Below are 13122 nucleotides of genomic sequence, written 5' to 3' on the forward strand. Positions count from 1 at the left end.
CATAAATAAGCAACTGAGAACGTGCCTGGTATGTTAACGTAACATATTATGGTAAGAGTCATTCAAATAACTATAACATATAGAACATGCTATACTTTTACCAAACAATCTGTCACTCCTAATTGCTAAATCCCATGAAATCTTATACGTCTAGTCTCTTACGTGAATGAGCTAAATAATATTATTTGATATTTTACGGTAATGTGTTAATCATTTCACACATAAGTCGCTCCTGAGTATAAGTCGCACCCCCGGCCAAACTATGAAAAAAACTGCGACTTATAGTCCGAAAAATACGGTATTGTCTGAAACCGATATTGATTCGATACAATATCAGCACCAATCATACATACTTACCGTATATTATTTTTGTAGTGTGTTAGAAAAGGTTTGATCAAGTGAAATTACTCAGAGAACAATGTTAGGTATGAAAAACCATTGGGAATGGACATATGCTGTCTTAAAGTTGTTTTTTGGCGACGCCTCGTAGCTACAATAATTTATTAAGTTAAGCTCACGCAGTAAGTTGAATGATGCGGACATGTTTTACTGGATACTTTCTAACACTACTGCATTGGAGACTTTGTATTGACAAATGTGTTTTAGATTGCAATATTCAATTAAGAACACGTATTGCGAATGTCGAGCTTGCCTGCTATTGTGTGCTTAGCTGTTGTGTAGCTGCTAGCTTTTAGTTGCCAATAGCCTACCAAGTCTACCTTTTGTAAATATTTTTGACTGAAATACAAAAAAGACCAACTTTGTGTACTTATTGGAGGGCGTTTAGATGTTGACTGGCTGTCCAGCTTTGCACAAGTAAACCCCCCTGATTGTAGAGTTATATGGATATCAATCAGACCGATATCTGATATCAATATCAGAACCTATTGATTTGTGCTTATCTCTGATTAGTTCATTAGGTCGGGATATGTGTCAGATGAGCACCCTCTACAGGTGGGATACCCCATACTACTTATACAAATTGGATAAAAAACAAATCTTGTGGCAAGCTTGGGTCACACAAGAAATTGTCAGAAGCAAATTCTGCTTTAAAATGTGCTATTTTAGTTGCTATTATCAGCCTAGCAAACATGCATGAAAAACAGGGTCATCAGCTTGAACCACGATCTCGTTCTCAATCAACACAAACGCAATTTACCATGAATTGATTACCGTGGACCCCGACTTAAACAAGTTGAAAAACTTATTCGGGTGTTACCATTTAGTGGTCAATTGTACGGAATATGTACTGTACTGTGCAATCTACTAATAAACGTTTCAATCAATCAATCAAAATACAATATGTCATCACTGCGAGAATTGTGAGTGAGTATAAGTTTAGTCTTGCCTGTTAGTCGAAGCCTTGACTTGCTACAACCACCATTGCTTGACAGAGAACGAGGTAGTCAGAGAAATCCCTTTGAACGCGTCTGGAAAATGTGGGGTTTTGTGTTGTATCTTACAGAAATATCCGCCTAAGAAGGACATGGTCAGAGCTGTATCCATACACACCGGCTACATGATCCAGAGCCAGGGACCCAACCACTGTGTCCTCACGTACATGGCACAGGTAGATCCACGAGGTAATTATCCATCATCACACACTGTTGCATTCATGTTGTCACCTTTTAGTTTGGGCCGCAGCGTACTTCGGGTGTAATACACTTTTCCACCACTCGCGGCAGTAATGACTATATCAAACAAACAGAAGAAGTCTGAAGCTAAAGTCCAAGATAGTTTTCTCAAGTGCAAAAATTATGACTACATTTTAATTTAATTGACATTTTAGTGAAGAAACAAATGTATTATGATTATTTATTATTAATTTAGTTAGATTTTGTTTATTTTAGCACTGCGTAACTGTATGTACATTTTTTTTTTGTTCATCAGTCCTTTATTTGATTTATTTTTCGAATACGACTCACCTAAGCCCAAGGTTTATCTGTTAAATAAATAAGAAATATTTGTGATGAATGATTTGACAAGGTTGTAAACCATAAGTAGTTTAGATATAATTATTGAATAATTAGTGTTAATATCTGTCGTACAAATACGTTGGGTCCTGGGGTCTAAAAGGTTAAGAACCCCTGCTCTAAACTCACTATTTTGGATGTGTTGGTATTTTACACTAACGTACTGGTTCTGTCCCGTTCTTACTTTGTCTCTCTTTCCAGGTTCTTTACCCAAGTGGGTTGTCAACAAGTCTTCCCACCTCTTGGCTCCTCGCGTAAGTTATTCACACGCTAATACAGATGCAGAAAAAAGTGTTTTATTGACTCGTGTGGCAGTTTTAGCCGTTGTAGACGCGATACTCTCTCTTCATTTGTCTCTATTCCTCTCCCCGAAGGCCTCTTTTTTCTAAAGCCTCTTCACATAGGAAATATTGCACAATTGATCCTGTGTAAACTACATAGACAGAATGGCACGCCGTATAAGCGACAGATGGGCTGTTGGAAGCGACAAGGAAGGATGCACGTTGCGTATGCTAACAGTCGTGTTACAAGGGATGGGTACCGCTCACGTTTGAATCGATACAGTACCAATTCCAAGTACCTAGGAATCGATACAAACAAACATAAGGGGGTAATGGATAAACTTTATTTTTAATAACAAAGTCAAAACAACAACAAACTAGTCATAATCCGTGGCCGGATCATGTTTTGTTTAGTTATGTTCTGTTAGTTTTGGACTCCCTTTGTTCCTGTTTTGTGCACTTCTGGGTTTGTTTTGGTTACCAAGGGTACTAATTGGTTTCACCTGCCTCTGATTAGTGCATACTTGCCAACCTTGAGACCTCCGATTTCGGGAGGTGGGGGGCGTGGTTGGGGGCGTGGTTAAGAGGGGAGTAGTATATTTACAGCTAGAATTCACCAAGTCAAGTATTTCATATATATATATATATATATATATATATATATATATATATATATATATATACATATATATATATATATATATATATATATATATAAGAAATACTTGACGAAATACTAAGTCAAGTATTTCATATATATATATATATATATATATATATATATATATATATATACATATATATATATATATATATATAAGAAATACTTGACGAAATACTAAGTCAAGTATTTCATATATATATATATATATATATATATATATATATATATATATATATATATATACATATATAAGAAATACTTGACTTTCAGTGAATTCTAGCTATATTTCTAGCTGTATTTCTTTTATTATATATATACAGGTAAAAGCCAGTAAATTAGAATATTTTGAAAAACTTGATTTATTTCAGTAATTGCATTCAAAAGGTGTAACTTTTACATTATATTTATTCATTGCACACAGACTGATGCATTTTATTTCATTTAATTTTGATGATTTGAAGTGGCAACAAATGAAAATCCAAAATTCCGTGTGTCACAAAATTAGAATATTACTTAAGGCTAATACAAAAAAGGGATTTTTAGAAATGTTGGCCAACTGAAAAGTATGAAAATGAAAAATATGAGCATGTACAATACTCAATACTTGGTTGGAGCTCCTTTTGCCTCAATTACTGCGTTAATGCGGCGTGGCATGGAGTCGATGAGTTTCTGGCACTGCTCAGGTGTTATGAGAGCCCAGGTTGCTCTGATAGTGGCCTTCAACTCTTCTGCGTTTTTGGGTCTGGCATTCTGCATCTTCCTTTTCACAATACCCCACAGATTTTCTATGGGGCTAAGGTCAGGGGAGTTGGCGGGCCAATTTAGAACAGAAATACCATGGTCCGTAAACCAGGCACGGGTAGATTTTGCGCTGTGTGCAGGCGCCAAGTCCTGTTGGAACTTGAAATCTCCATCTCCATAGAGCAGGTCAGCAGCAGGAAGCATGAAGTGCTCTAAAACTTGCTGGTAGACGGCTGCGTTGACCCTAGATCTCAGGAAACAGAGTGGACCGACACCAGCAGATGACATGGCACCCCAAACCATCACTGATGGTGGAAACTTTACACTAGACTTCAGGCAACGTGGATCCTGCGCCTCTCCTGTCTTCCTCCAGACTCTGGGACCTCGATTTCCAAAGGAAATGCAAAATTTGCATGGTTGGGTGATGGTTTGGGGTGCCATGTCATCTGCTGGTGTCGGTCCACTCTGTTTCCTGAGATCCAGGGTCAACGCAGCCGTCTACCAGCAAGTTTTAGAGCACTTCATGCTTCCTGCTGCTGACCTGCTCTATGAAGATGGAGATTTCAAGTTCCAACAGGACTTGGCGCCTGCACACAGCGCAAAATCTACCCGTGCCTGGTTTACGGACCATGGTATTTCTGTTCTAAATTGGCCCGCCAACTCCCCTGACCTTAGCCCCATAGAAAATCTGTGGGGTATTGTGAAAAGGAAGATGCAGAATGCCAGACCCAAAAACGCAGAAGAGTTGAAGGCCACTATCAGAGCAACCTGGGCTCTCATAACACCTGAGCAGTGCCAGAAACTCATGGACTCCATGCCACGCCGCATTAACGCAGTAATTGAGGCAAAAGGAGCTCCAACCAAGTATTGAGTATTGTACATGCTCATATTTTTCATTTTCATACTTTTCAGTTGGCCAACATTTCTAAAAATCCCTTTTTTGTATTAGCCTTAAGTAATATTCTAATTTTGTGACACACGGAATTTTGGATTTTCATTTGTTGCCACTTCAAATCATCAAAATTAAATGAAATAAACATTTGAATGCATCAGTCTGTGTGCAATGAATAAATATAATGTACAAGTTACACCTTTTGAATGCAATTACTGAAATAAATCACGTTTTTTTAAATATTCTAATTTACTGGCTTTTACCTGTATATATATATAAGAAATACTTGCCGAAATACTAAGTCAAGTATTTCATACATATATATATATATATATATATATATATATATATATAAGAAATACTTGACTTTCAGTGAATTCTAGCTATATTAGTATATTTATTTTATTATATATATTTATATATATATACGTATATATATATATATTTATATATATATATATATATATATATATATAAAATAAATACTTGAATTTCAGTGTTTATTTATTTACACATATACACACACATAACACTCATCTACTCATTGTTGAGTTAAGGGTTGAATTGTCCATCCTTGTTCTATTCTCTGTCACTATTTTTCGAACCATGCCGAACACCCTCTCTGATGATGCATTGCTGTGTGGCACGCACAAAAGTGCTTTCATCAAATGCACTAGATGGCAGTATTGTCCTGTTTAAGAGTGTCACAACATTGCTGTTTACGGCAGACGAACTGCTTTACGGTAGACAAAAACGTGACTGCTGTTGTTGTGTGTTGTTGGCGCTCTGGGAGGACGTTAATGAAACTGCCTAACAATAAACCCACATAAGAAACCAAGAACTCGGCCTCCATCATTCTACAGTTATAACGTGATTGGGCAGGTACGCTGTTTATATTGTGGGTTAGCGACTCAGGTCCGCATGGACCTGAGTCCGCCTGAATTTCGGGAGATTTTCGGGAGAAAATTTGTCCCGGGAGGTTTTCGGGAGAGGCGCTGAATTTCGGGAGTCTCCCGGAAAATCCGTAAGGGTTGGCAAGTATGAATTAGTGTTCGGCACGTTCACCTGCTGCCGAGCACTAATCAGAGAGCTATTTATTCACCTCTCTCGCCACACTCGTCCTGGCTTCTTTGTTTGCTCCACGCAACAAGTTACGTTGGTTATTCCTGTAATTCTTGATTCTTGTTCCTGCGCCAAGCTTCGCCATAGCTTCCCATGCTATCGGCCCGCTTTTCTGTTTGTTTTTGTTTTTGTCTGCTTGTATCTACGGTGTATGATTTATGAGAAATAAATCATCTCCTACCTTCACGCTTTCGTCCGGAGTTGTCCGTTCTGCATCTGGGAGGAACGACCCCGCATAAAGATGCGACCCCAACGTGACAAAACTAGCTGTGCTGTCATTTTCAGACACGTACACACACTGTCACTAGTGCTATTATGCACTCAGTTTAAAAATCCAAATTCCTTAATTTTAACGGTCAAGTCGCCACAATGATTAGGAGTAAAAAATAAAATCCACTTTACCTTGTTGGCTACAGGTTTGATACTTCCTGAATGTTTCAAAGCTCATTATTGCCTGTCAAATCCTTTTTTTTGGACTCATATTGAGCTGGCAAAACTGGAGAAATTATGTAAAAAGGCTATTAAAAAAACCCTACTTAAAAAGTATACAAAGTAGCAATTAGCACAGTAGCTAACGACAGCAGCACTGTGCTGACTGAATGAGCACAGAGATTGATAAGCCTGCCCACAATGGATGTGCTGCCTGGCACAAAATGGCTGTGCTGCAGGTACACGAGTGGATGAAATGTTTGTACACTTGGACGAGGTTTGTACAACAAAGCACATTGCTTTTCGGTCTGTAAATGGAAAAGTATAATTTGATTTAATTTAATGTTTAATAATAATAATAATAATGTTTAATAATTTACTGTTTGTGAATCGTAATACATTTTGTCAATGTTGTTCATACGTGGATCTGTTTTGCTTTGTGCTTGTGACAACAACACTCTTGTGTCAATTTTATAAGCCTGTATCAATTGTATTCATAGCCATCAAATCCTGTTGAACTTATTTGTGATGTGTACTGTAGGTAGAAATGTAACAATAAACCCTAATAATGATAACCGCAGTACACCTCCGAAAGGTTAATACTACTGTTTTAATTAAAATGATCGAAAAACCGTGATTGATAACTGCACACTGCAAAAACTGAAATCTAAGTAAGATTAAATATCTCAAATAAGGGTGATATTTGCTTATTTTCTGTCTGATAAGATCATTCTTCTCATTAAGCAGATTTTATGTGAAAGTGTTTTACTTGTTTTAAGGGTTTTGGTCCTAAAAGATCTCAGTAAGATATTACAGCTTGTTGCTGAGATTTTATGACCTATATTGAGTAAAACATGCTTGAAACTAGAATATCAACTGTTGCAAAGCTGTGTCATCAACACTCACAAGTATAAAACTACTTTTTTAAAGTAATAATTTCTTACTTCAAGCATGAAAAAAAAAATCATGATGCCGAGATAATGGCACTAGCATTTACTTATTTTAAGAATATTTTTCAATATATTGAGAAAAAAGGTGTCTTTTTTCTAGCAAGAAAAGTGCACTTATTAGTGAGAACATACTTATTTTAAGGTATGTTTGGGTTCATTGAGGTTAGCTAATTTTACTTGTTTTGGAAAGTCTTGACAAGCCAAATTTTCTTGTTCTATTGGCAGATGATTTTGCTTAGTTTAAATAAAATACCCCTAATTTTTGGATTTTTTTTCTTGTTTTTGAACACTGACTTTTTGCACTGCACTTTGATAAACTCACAGACTGACTGGTGCCAGCTCGTTACCCTAATTGATAACATGTGTTTTTATGATACGTTCAAGGACTGCTTAACAGAGTAGGATGCTATTTCCACCAGAAACAATAAATAATAATAATAGATTTAATTTGTCACACACTTTTCAATATTATTAGCCGCATCGGACCGCAAGCCACAGACATACACCGATAAGAATGATTTTGTAAAAGTTTATTTACATACTTAAATTGTTTCCAAAGGGTGTCTGTCACCGGCAGTAAAACGGCTGATGAAACAAAACCAAAGTCATGTAACCATTAGCTGTGGACGCTAGCTCTACAATTAGCTAAACAGACTAAATAACGCCACAGTGACATTTGGGTAAATATGCGATACTCAAACAATAGAAAAAATGCCATTGTAAGTTAATAATACTAACACAATTAATGCTAATGACGCTAGCTTGATTACATTACAATAGCAGATGCAAATAGGCATACTCCTACAGACATCACACATGGGACAATTTAGTGAGTATGGATTGTTTTAGTTATATCGTAACAATTCCAAACGTTGCTTGAAGTGATGAATGAAGAATCCTTTCGAGCAGAAACGCTATGGACAACTAGTAGACGAAAAGTTATATACATCCGGTTCAAGTCACAAAACAGGAAGTACATTTTAAACCTGCAGTGAGCGAACTCGTCCAAAAGATGGCGCCACAGCACAAACAATAACACACCTTTTCAGTATCTGTTGGTGTTGAAAACAAAACATAACTGTCACCGGGCAAGAAAAATCCCCAAATTAGCCGCAGGGCTCAAAGCGTCGAAAATAAGTAAAGGCTTATAGTCTGAAAGGTATGGTACAGCCTAAAGTTCTACAGCAGTGGTTCTCAAATGGGGGTACGCGTACCCCTGGGGGTACTTGAAGGTATGCCAAGGGGTACGTGAGATTTTTTTTTAAATATTCTAAAAATAGCAACAATTCAAAAATCCTTTATAAATATATTTATTGAATAACATCTCAACAAAATATGAATGTAAGTTCATAAACTGAACATCAAATTAAGTAGGCTATTTCATTAATTACAATGCAACAATGCAATATTCAGTGTTGACAGCTAGATTTTTTGTGGACATGTTCCATAAATATTGATGTTAAAGATTTCTTTTTTTGTGAAGAAATGTTTAGAATTAAGTTCATGAATCCAGATGGATCTCTATTACAATCCCCAAAGAGGGCACTTTAAGTTGATGATTACTTCTATGTGTAGAAATCTTTATTTATAATTGAATCACTTGTTTATTTTTCAACAAGTTTTTAGTTATTTTTATATCTTTTTTTTTTCCAAATAGTTCAAGAAAGAACACAACAAATGAGCAATATTTTGCACTGTTATACAATTTAATAAATTAGAAACTGATGACATAGTGCTGTATTTTACTTCTTTATCTCTTTTTTTCAACCAAAAATGCTTTGCTCTTTTTAGGGGGTACTTGAATTAAAAAAATGTTCACAGGGGGTACATCACTGAAAAAAGGTTGAGAACCACTGTTCTACAGTACAAACAAATATTTAAAACAATAAAAGCTTATCAAAACAGATACAGTACCAAGACTAAAACACTATCAGTGAGGCATTAAAACACAAAACATGCACAATATTGTCTCTATTTATTTTAGTCATTTAAAAAGATGGTCAAAAGATTTCATTGTTGGAATAAGTACATTTTGAGCACATTTAACAATACCACGATAATAATGACAACCGTGATATGACATTTTCATATCGTTACACCCCTAACTGTATGTATCGTCATCTTTGCAGGCAATGAAGAAGATCAACAAAGCATGTTTGAAGTATTCCGAGTGGAAGCAGAAACACAACCCAGGATTCAAACCTTGGCTCTACCCCGAACAGACTACATTACCCAGCATTCCACTGTCGGAGCTTAGCATTCAGCATGCCGAGAGCCTGGAAAATATTGACGAAAGCTCCATGGCTGAGTCCCATGAGAGGGATGACAGTGACTAGCGCACTGAAGTCAAACCCGGGTCATGTATTCATACACACACATACACTGATGCAGGGATGCATGCATGCCTGTTACACAATTACATGTAGATGTGGTTCATTTCACACACGCATAGACACCCTGTACTTTTAAATATATATCTTCTCATACTCTCAAAACATGTATGGAAGCGTTCATGCAAACACGCTCCATGTTGTTTTACATACTGCATGCACCCACTTGCATTGGGCTGTAAGTACTTTTGTCTTTTACAGCTGGGTAAATGTTTGTGAAAAGAGTTAAAACAAAGTCTGCAAACAAGATCCAAAATAGATTGTTAGGGGAAGAAATGTTTTCTGCAACATTTACTGTTCAAATGTTTACACACTCTACCTGTCATTCAAAGCGAAGCCAAAACTATGTATTCCACAATGTTTTTGATTCATACACAGTACATTTATACACTCAGAAAGGCATACATATAATTTCTACTATTCAGTGTACAACCCCTGGCAATAATTATGGAGTCTTAGAGGATGTTAAAAATATTATATACCGTATTTTTCGGAGTATAAGTCGCTCCGGAGTATAAGTCGCACCAACCAAAAATGCATAATAAAGAAGGAAAAAAACATATATAAGTCGCATTTTTTGGGAAAATTTATTTGATAAAACCCAACACCAAGAATAGACATTTGAAAGGCAATTTAAAATAAATAAAGAATATTGAACAACAGGCTGAATAAGTGTACGTTATATGAGGCATAAATAACCAACTGAAAACATGCCTGGTATGTTAACATAACATATTATGGTAAGAGTCATTCAAATAACTACCGTATTTTTCGGACTATAAGTCGCAGTTTTTTTCATAGTTTACCCGGCCGGGGGTGCGACTTATACTCAGGAGCGACTTATGTGTGAAATTATTAACACATTACCGTAAAATATCAAATAATATTATTTATCTCATTCACGTAAGAGACTAGACGTATAAGATTTCATGGGATTTAGCGATTAGGAGTGACAGATTGTTTGGTAAACGTATAGCATGTTCTATATGTTATAGTTATTTGAGTGACTCTTACCATAATATGTTATGTTAACATACCAGGCACGTTCTCAGTTGGTTATTTATGCCTCATATAACGTACACTTATTCAGCCTGTTGTTCACTATTCTTTATTTATTTTAAATTGCCTTTCAAATGTCTATTCTTGGTGTTGGCTTTTATCAAATACATTTCCCCCAAAAATGCGACTTATATATGTTTTTTTCCTTCGGTATTATGCATTTTTGGCAGGTGCGACTTATACTCCGGTGCGACTTATACTCCAAAAAATACGGTATAACATATAGAACATGCTATACGTTTACCAAACAATCTGTCACTCCTAATCGCTAAATCCGATGAAATCTTATACGTCTAGTCTCTTACGTGAATGAGCTAAATAATATTATTTGATATTTTACGCTAATGTGTTAATCATTTCACACATAAGTCGCTCCTGAGTATAAGTCGCACCCCGGCCAAACTACGAAAAAAAACTGTGACTTATAGTCCAAAAAATACGCTAAACACTCAATTCTGAAGAGTAATTTTGGAATTATTAAAAATAAACAAAAAACACTTCGTTGCACCACTTCTGGCTTTTATAACCAATCGATATCCTTTATTTAACCAGGTGAAAACTCATTGGGATTAAAATTTGTTTTTTTCAAGAGTGACCTGGCCAAGAGGGCAGCGAAACAAAGTGCCGGGAATACATATAACAACAACAAAATTCAGCAGCAGTCACACACCACAGTTAAAAAAAAAAATTACTTACATATGTAAGCATAAAAACATGTTATAGGTTAAAAATAATATAAAATGTTTTTTGTAAAAACAAATGAAAAACAAGAACCATGCCCAATAGTAGGCCTCTGCGATATGGCCTGGATATATAATCTCTGATTATTCACAAACAATTTGATATACGATTTTTCTTGATGTTTCCCCCAACTTTTTAGAGAAACCATTGAATATAAATAATGACAGCGATAATTCAAAACTAATGTTTGCTTTATCTGATCAAAAACTAGTAGATCAAAATGATCCCATATATATATATATATATATATATATATATATATATATATATGATGTCATGGTATGAACATTTCTTATCACAGTTATTGTGACAAAAATTATCACGGTTATCATTTTTATCGTGATATTCTTAAATGTGCTCTACATTTTAAAAAAGTACTTATACTGAAATTTTTTAACCAAGTTTTATTGAAAAAAGACAACACATTCCAAATGATTTCCTTTGTAGCAGAAACATTATTGTGGATAAAAACACTGTTTCATGGACCTCAAGTAGAAATTGAATGTGCATATGAAAGCAACAAAAACAATATAAACAAAGTAATGTGGCAGAAGAAAAAATATATATAAATGTGAAAATTGTGCAATATAGTATATTATGAACATAAAATATAAATAAAATACAAACACATGTAAGAATTTTGCAAGGGGGCACCTGATGGCCATAAGACGTAACTACATTTGTTGTCCATATAGATGAAAATAGTGTTCATAGTTTTGTTGGCCAACAAAAATAAACAGGAGTGATACCTCCCACACCTAATACACAATCCTCACAGCCTACGTTCAGTTCGATGAGATGACAAAACATTTTAGCTAGAATTTATGTTATTTGAACATTGATACAGTTAGCAGTTAAATAAAGGACGAATGAGCATCCCAGTAAACAATCTAAAGACTTTATAAACAAGTGGTGACAACGTTCCCTACACATCGCCTGCTGCATGTTTCTTTACGTCATTAATTCTCAGTCACATCAACTAGTTTTCTCCTTCGCTGTATACTTTTAGTGTGAGACAAATGCGTCCGTCTCCAATATTGTCCACACCTGTCTCCATCTAAAAACAGCAGTGCGCTCTTAAACACGCGCCGAGACTCCACAGAATTGAAGCGAGGGAACATGAAGTTAAACCAAGCGCTCTGCTCTCTCTACTCCGAGGGGAAACCTCTGTAGCAAAGTCCGTATAGTTGTTTTCCGCCATTGTGTTTTCAAGCAGAACGACGCTAGTGCGCATGCGCCAGCGCTGCTGTGACGTCGTTTCCAGGAAGTAAGCACTGTTGCCCAAAATGACGGTTTTTCGGTAATTAACCATTTAAACGGTATTACTAACTGTCCTTAATTTGACCACGGTTTATCATTATACCATTTACCGTTACATTGCTAATATTTATATATATATGTATATATGTATATGTGTGTACATATACTGTATATGTACATCCATGTGTGTATGTATATATATATATATATATATATATATATATATATATATATACGTATCTGTCATATATATATATATATATATATACGTATCTGTCATATATACAATCATACATATATAAATACAATTTATAAATAATTAATATAATTGGATAATAAGAGTTTGTGAAAGTTCGACTCCTACTTTGTTTACTTCCGTGACGACCTCCTTTAACGCTTTGTAATCAATCAGAAATGTACAAGCAGCTAAAATGCGCCAAACATGGATCAGTGTGGAGACAGTGCTTTGCATTTTTCCCATCATGCATTGCAGGGCATTTCAATTAGTGTAGTGTTGAATTATGTGTTGGGGTTGGAAGTTTTTTGTGTTAATTTATCCGCGCAATGAGTGGGAAAGGTTGTTTTGGATTGGGTCACACATAAAAATGCCTTAAAGAAAT

General features: G+C 35.6%; 1 protein-coding gene across 2 annotated transcripts in view; it reads left to right on the forward strand.

Annotated features, from left to right (window-relative positions):
- stard10 (StAR related lipid transfer domain containing 10) overlaps nucleotides 1-10051 on the forward strand; it is a 51726-nt gene extending 41675 nt beyond the window's left edge. For both annotated transcript variants that reach the window (XM_061925967.2, XM_061925968.2), the window contains 3 exons: nucleotides 1466-1583; nucleotides 2175-2227; nucleotides 9182-10051. In XM_061925967.2, coding sequence (XP_061781951.1) covers nucleotides 1466-1583; nucleotides 2175-2227; nucleotides 9182-9388 — 378 coding nt within the window. In that variant the 3' untranslated portion in view covers nucleotides 9389-10051. The remainder of the gene's footprint in view (nucleotides 1-1465; nucleotides 1584-2174; nucleotides 2228-9181) is intronic.
- Nucleotides 10052-13122: the final 3071 nt, after the last annotated feature.

The sequence above is a fragment of the Nerophis lumbriciformis genome, linkage group LG30 (assembly GCF_033978685.3).
Source record: "Nerophis lumbriciformis linkage group LG30, RoL_Nlum_v2.1, whole genome shotgun sequence".
NCBI classification, from domain to species: domain Eukaryota; kingdom Metazoa; phylum Chordata; class Actinopteri; order Syngnathiformes; family Syngnathidae; genus Nerophis; species Nerophis lumbriciformis.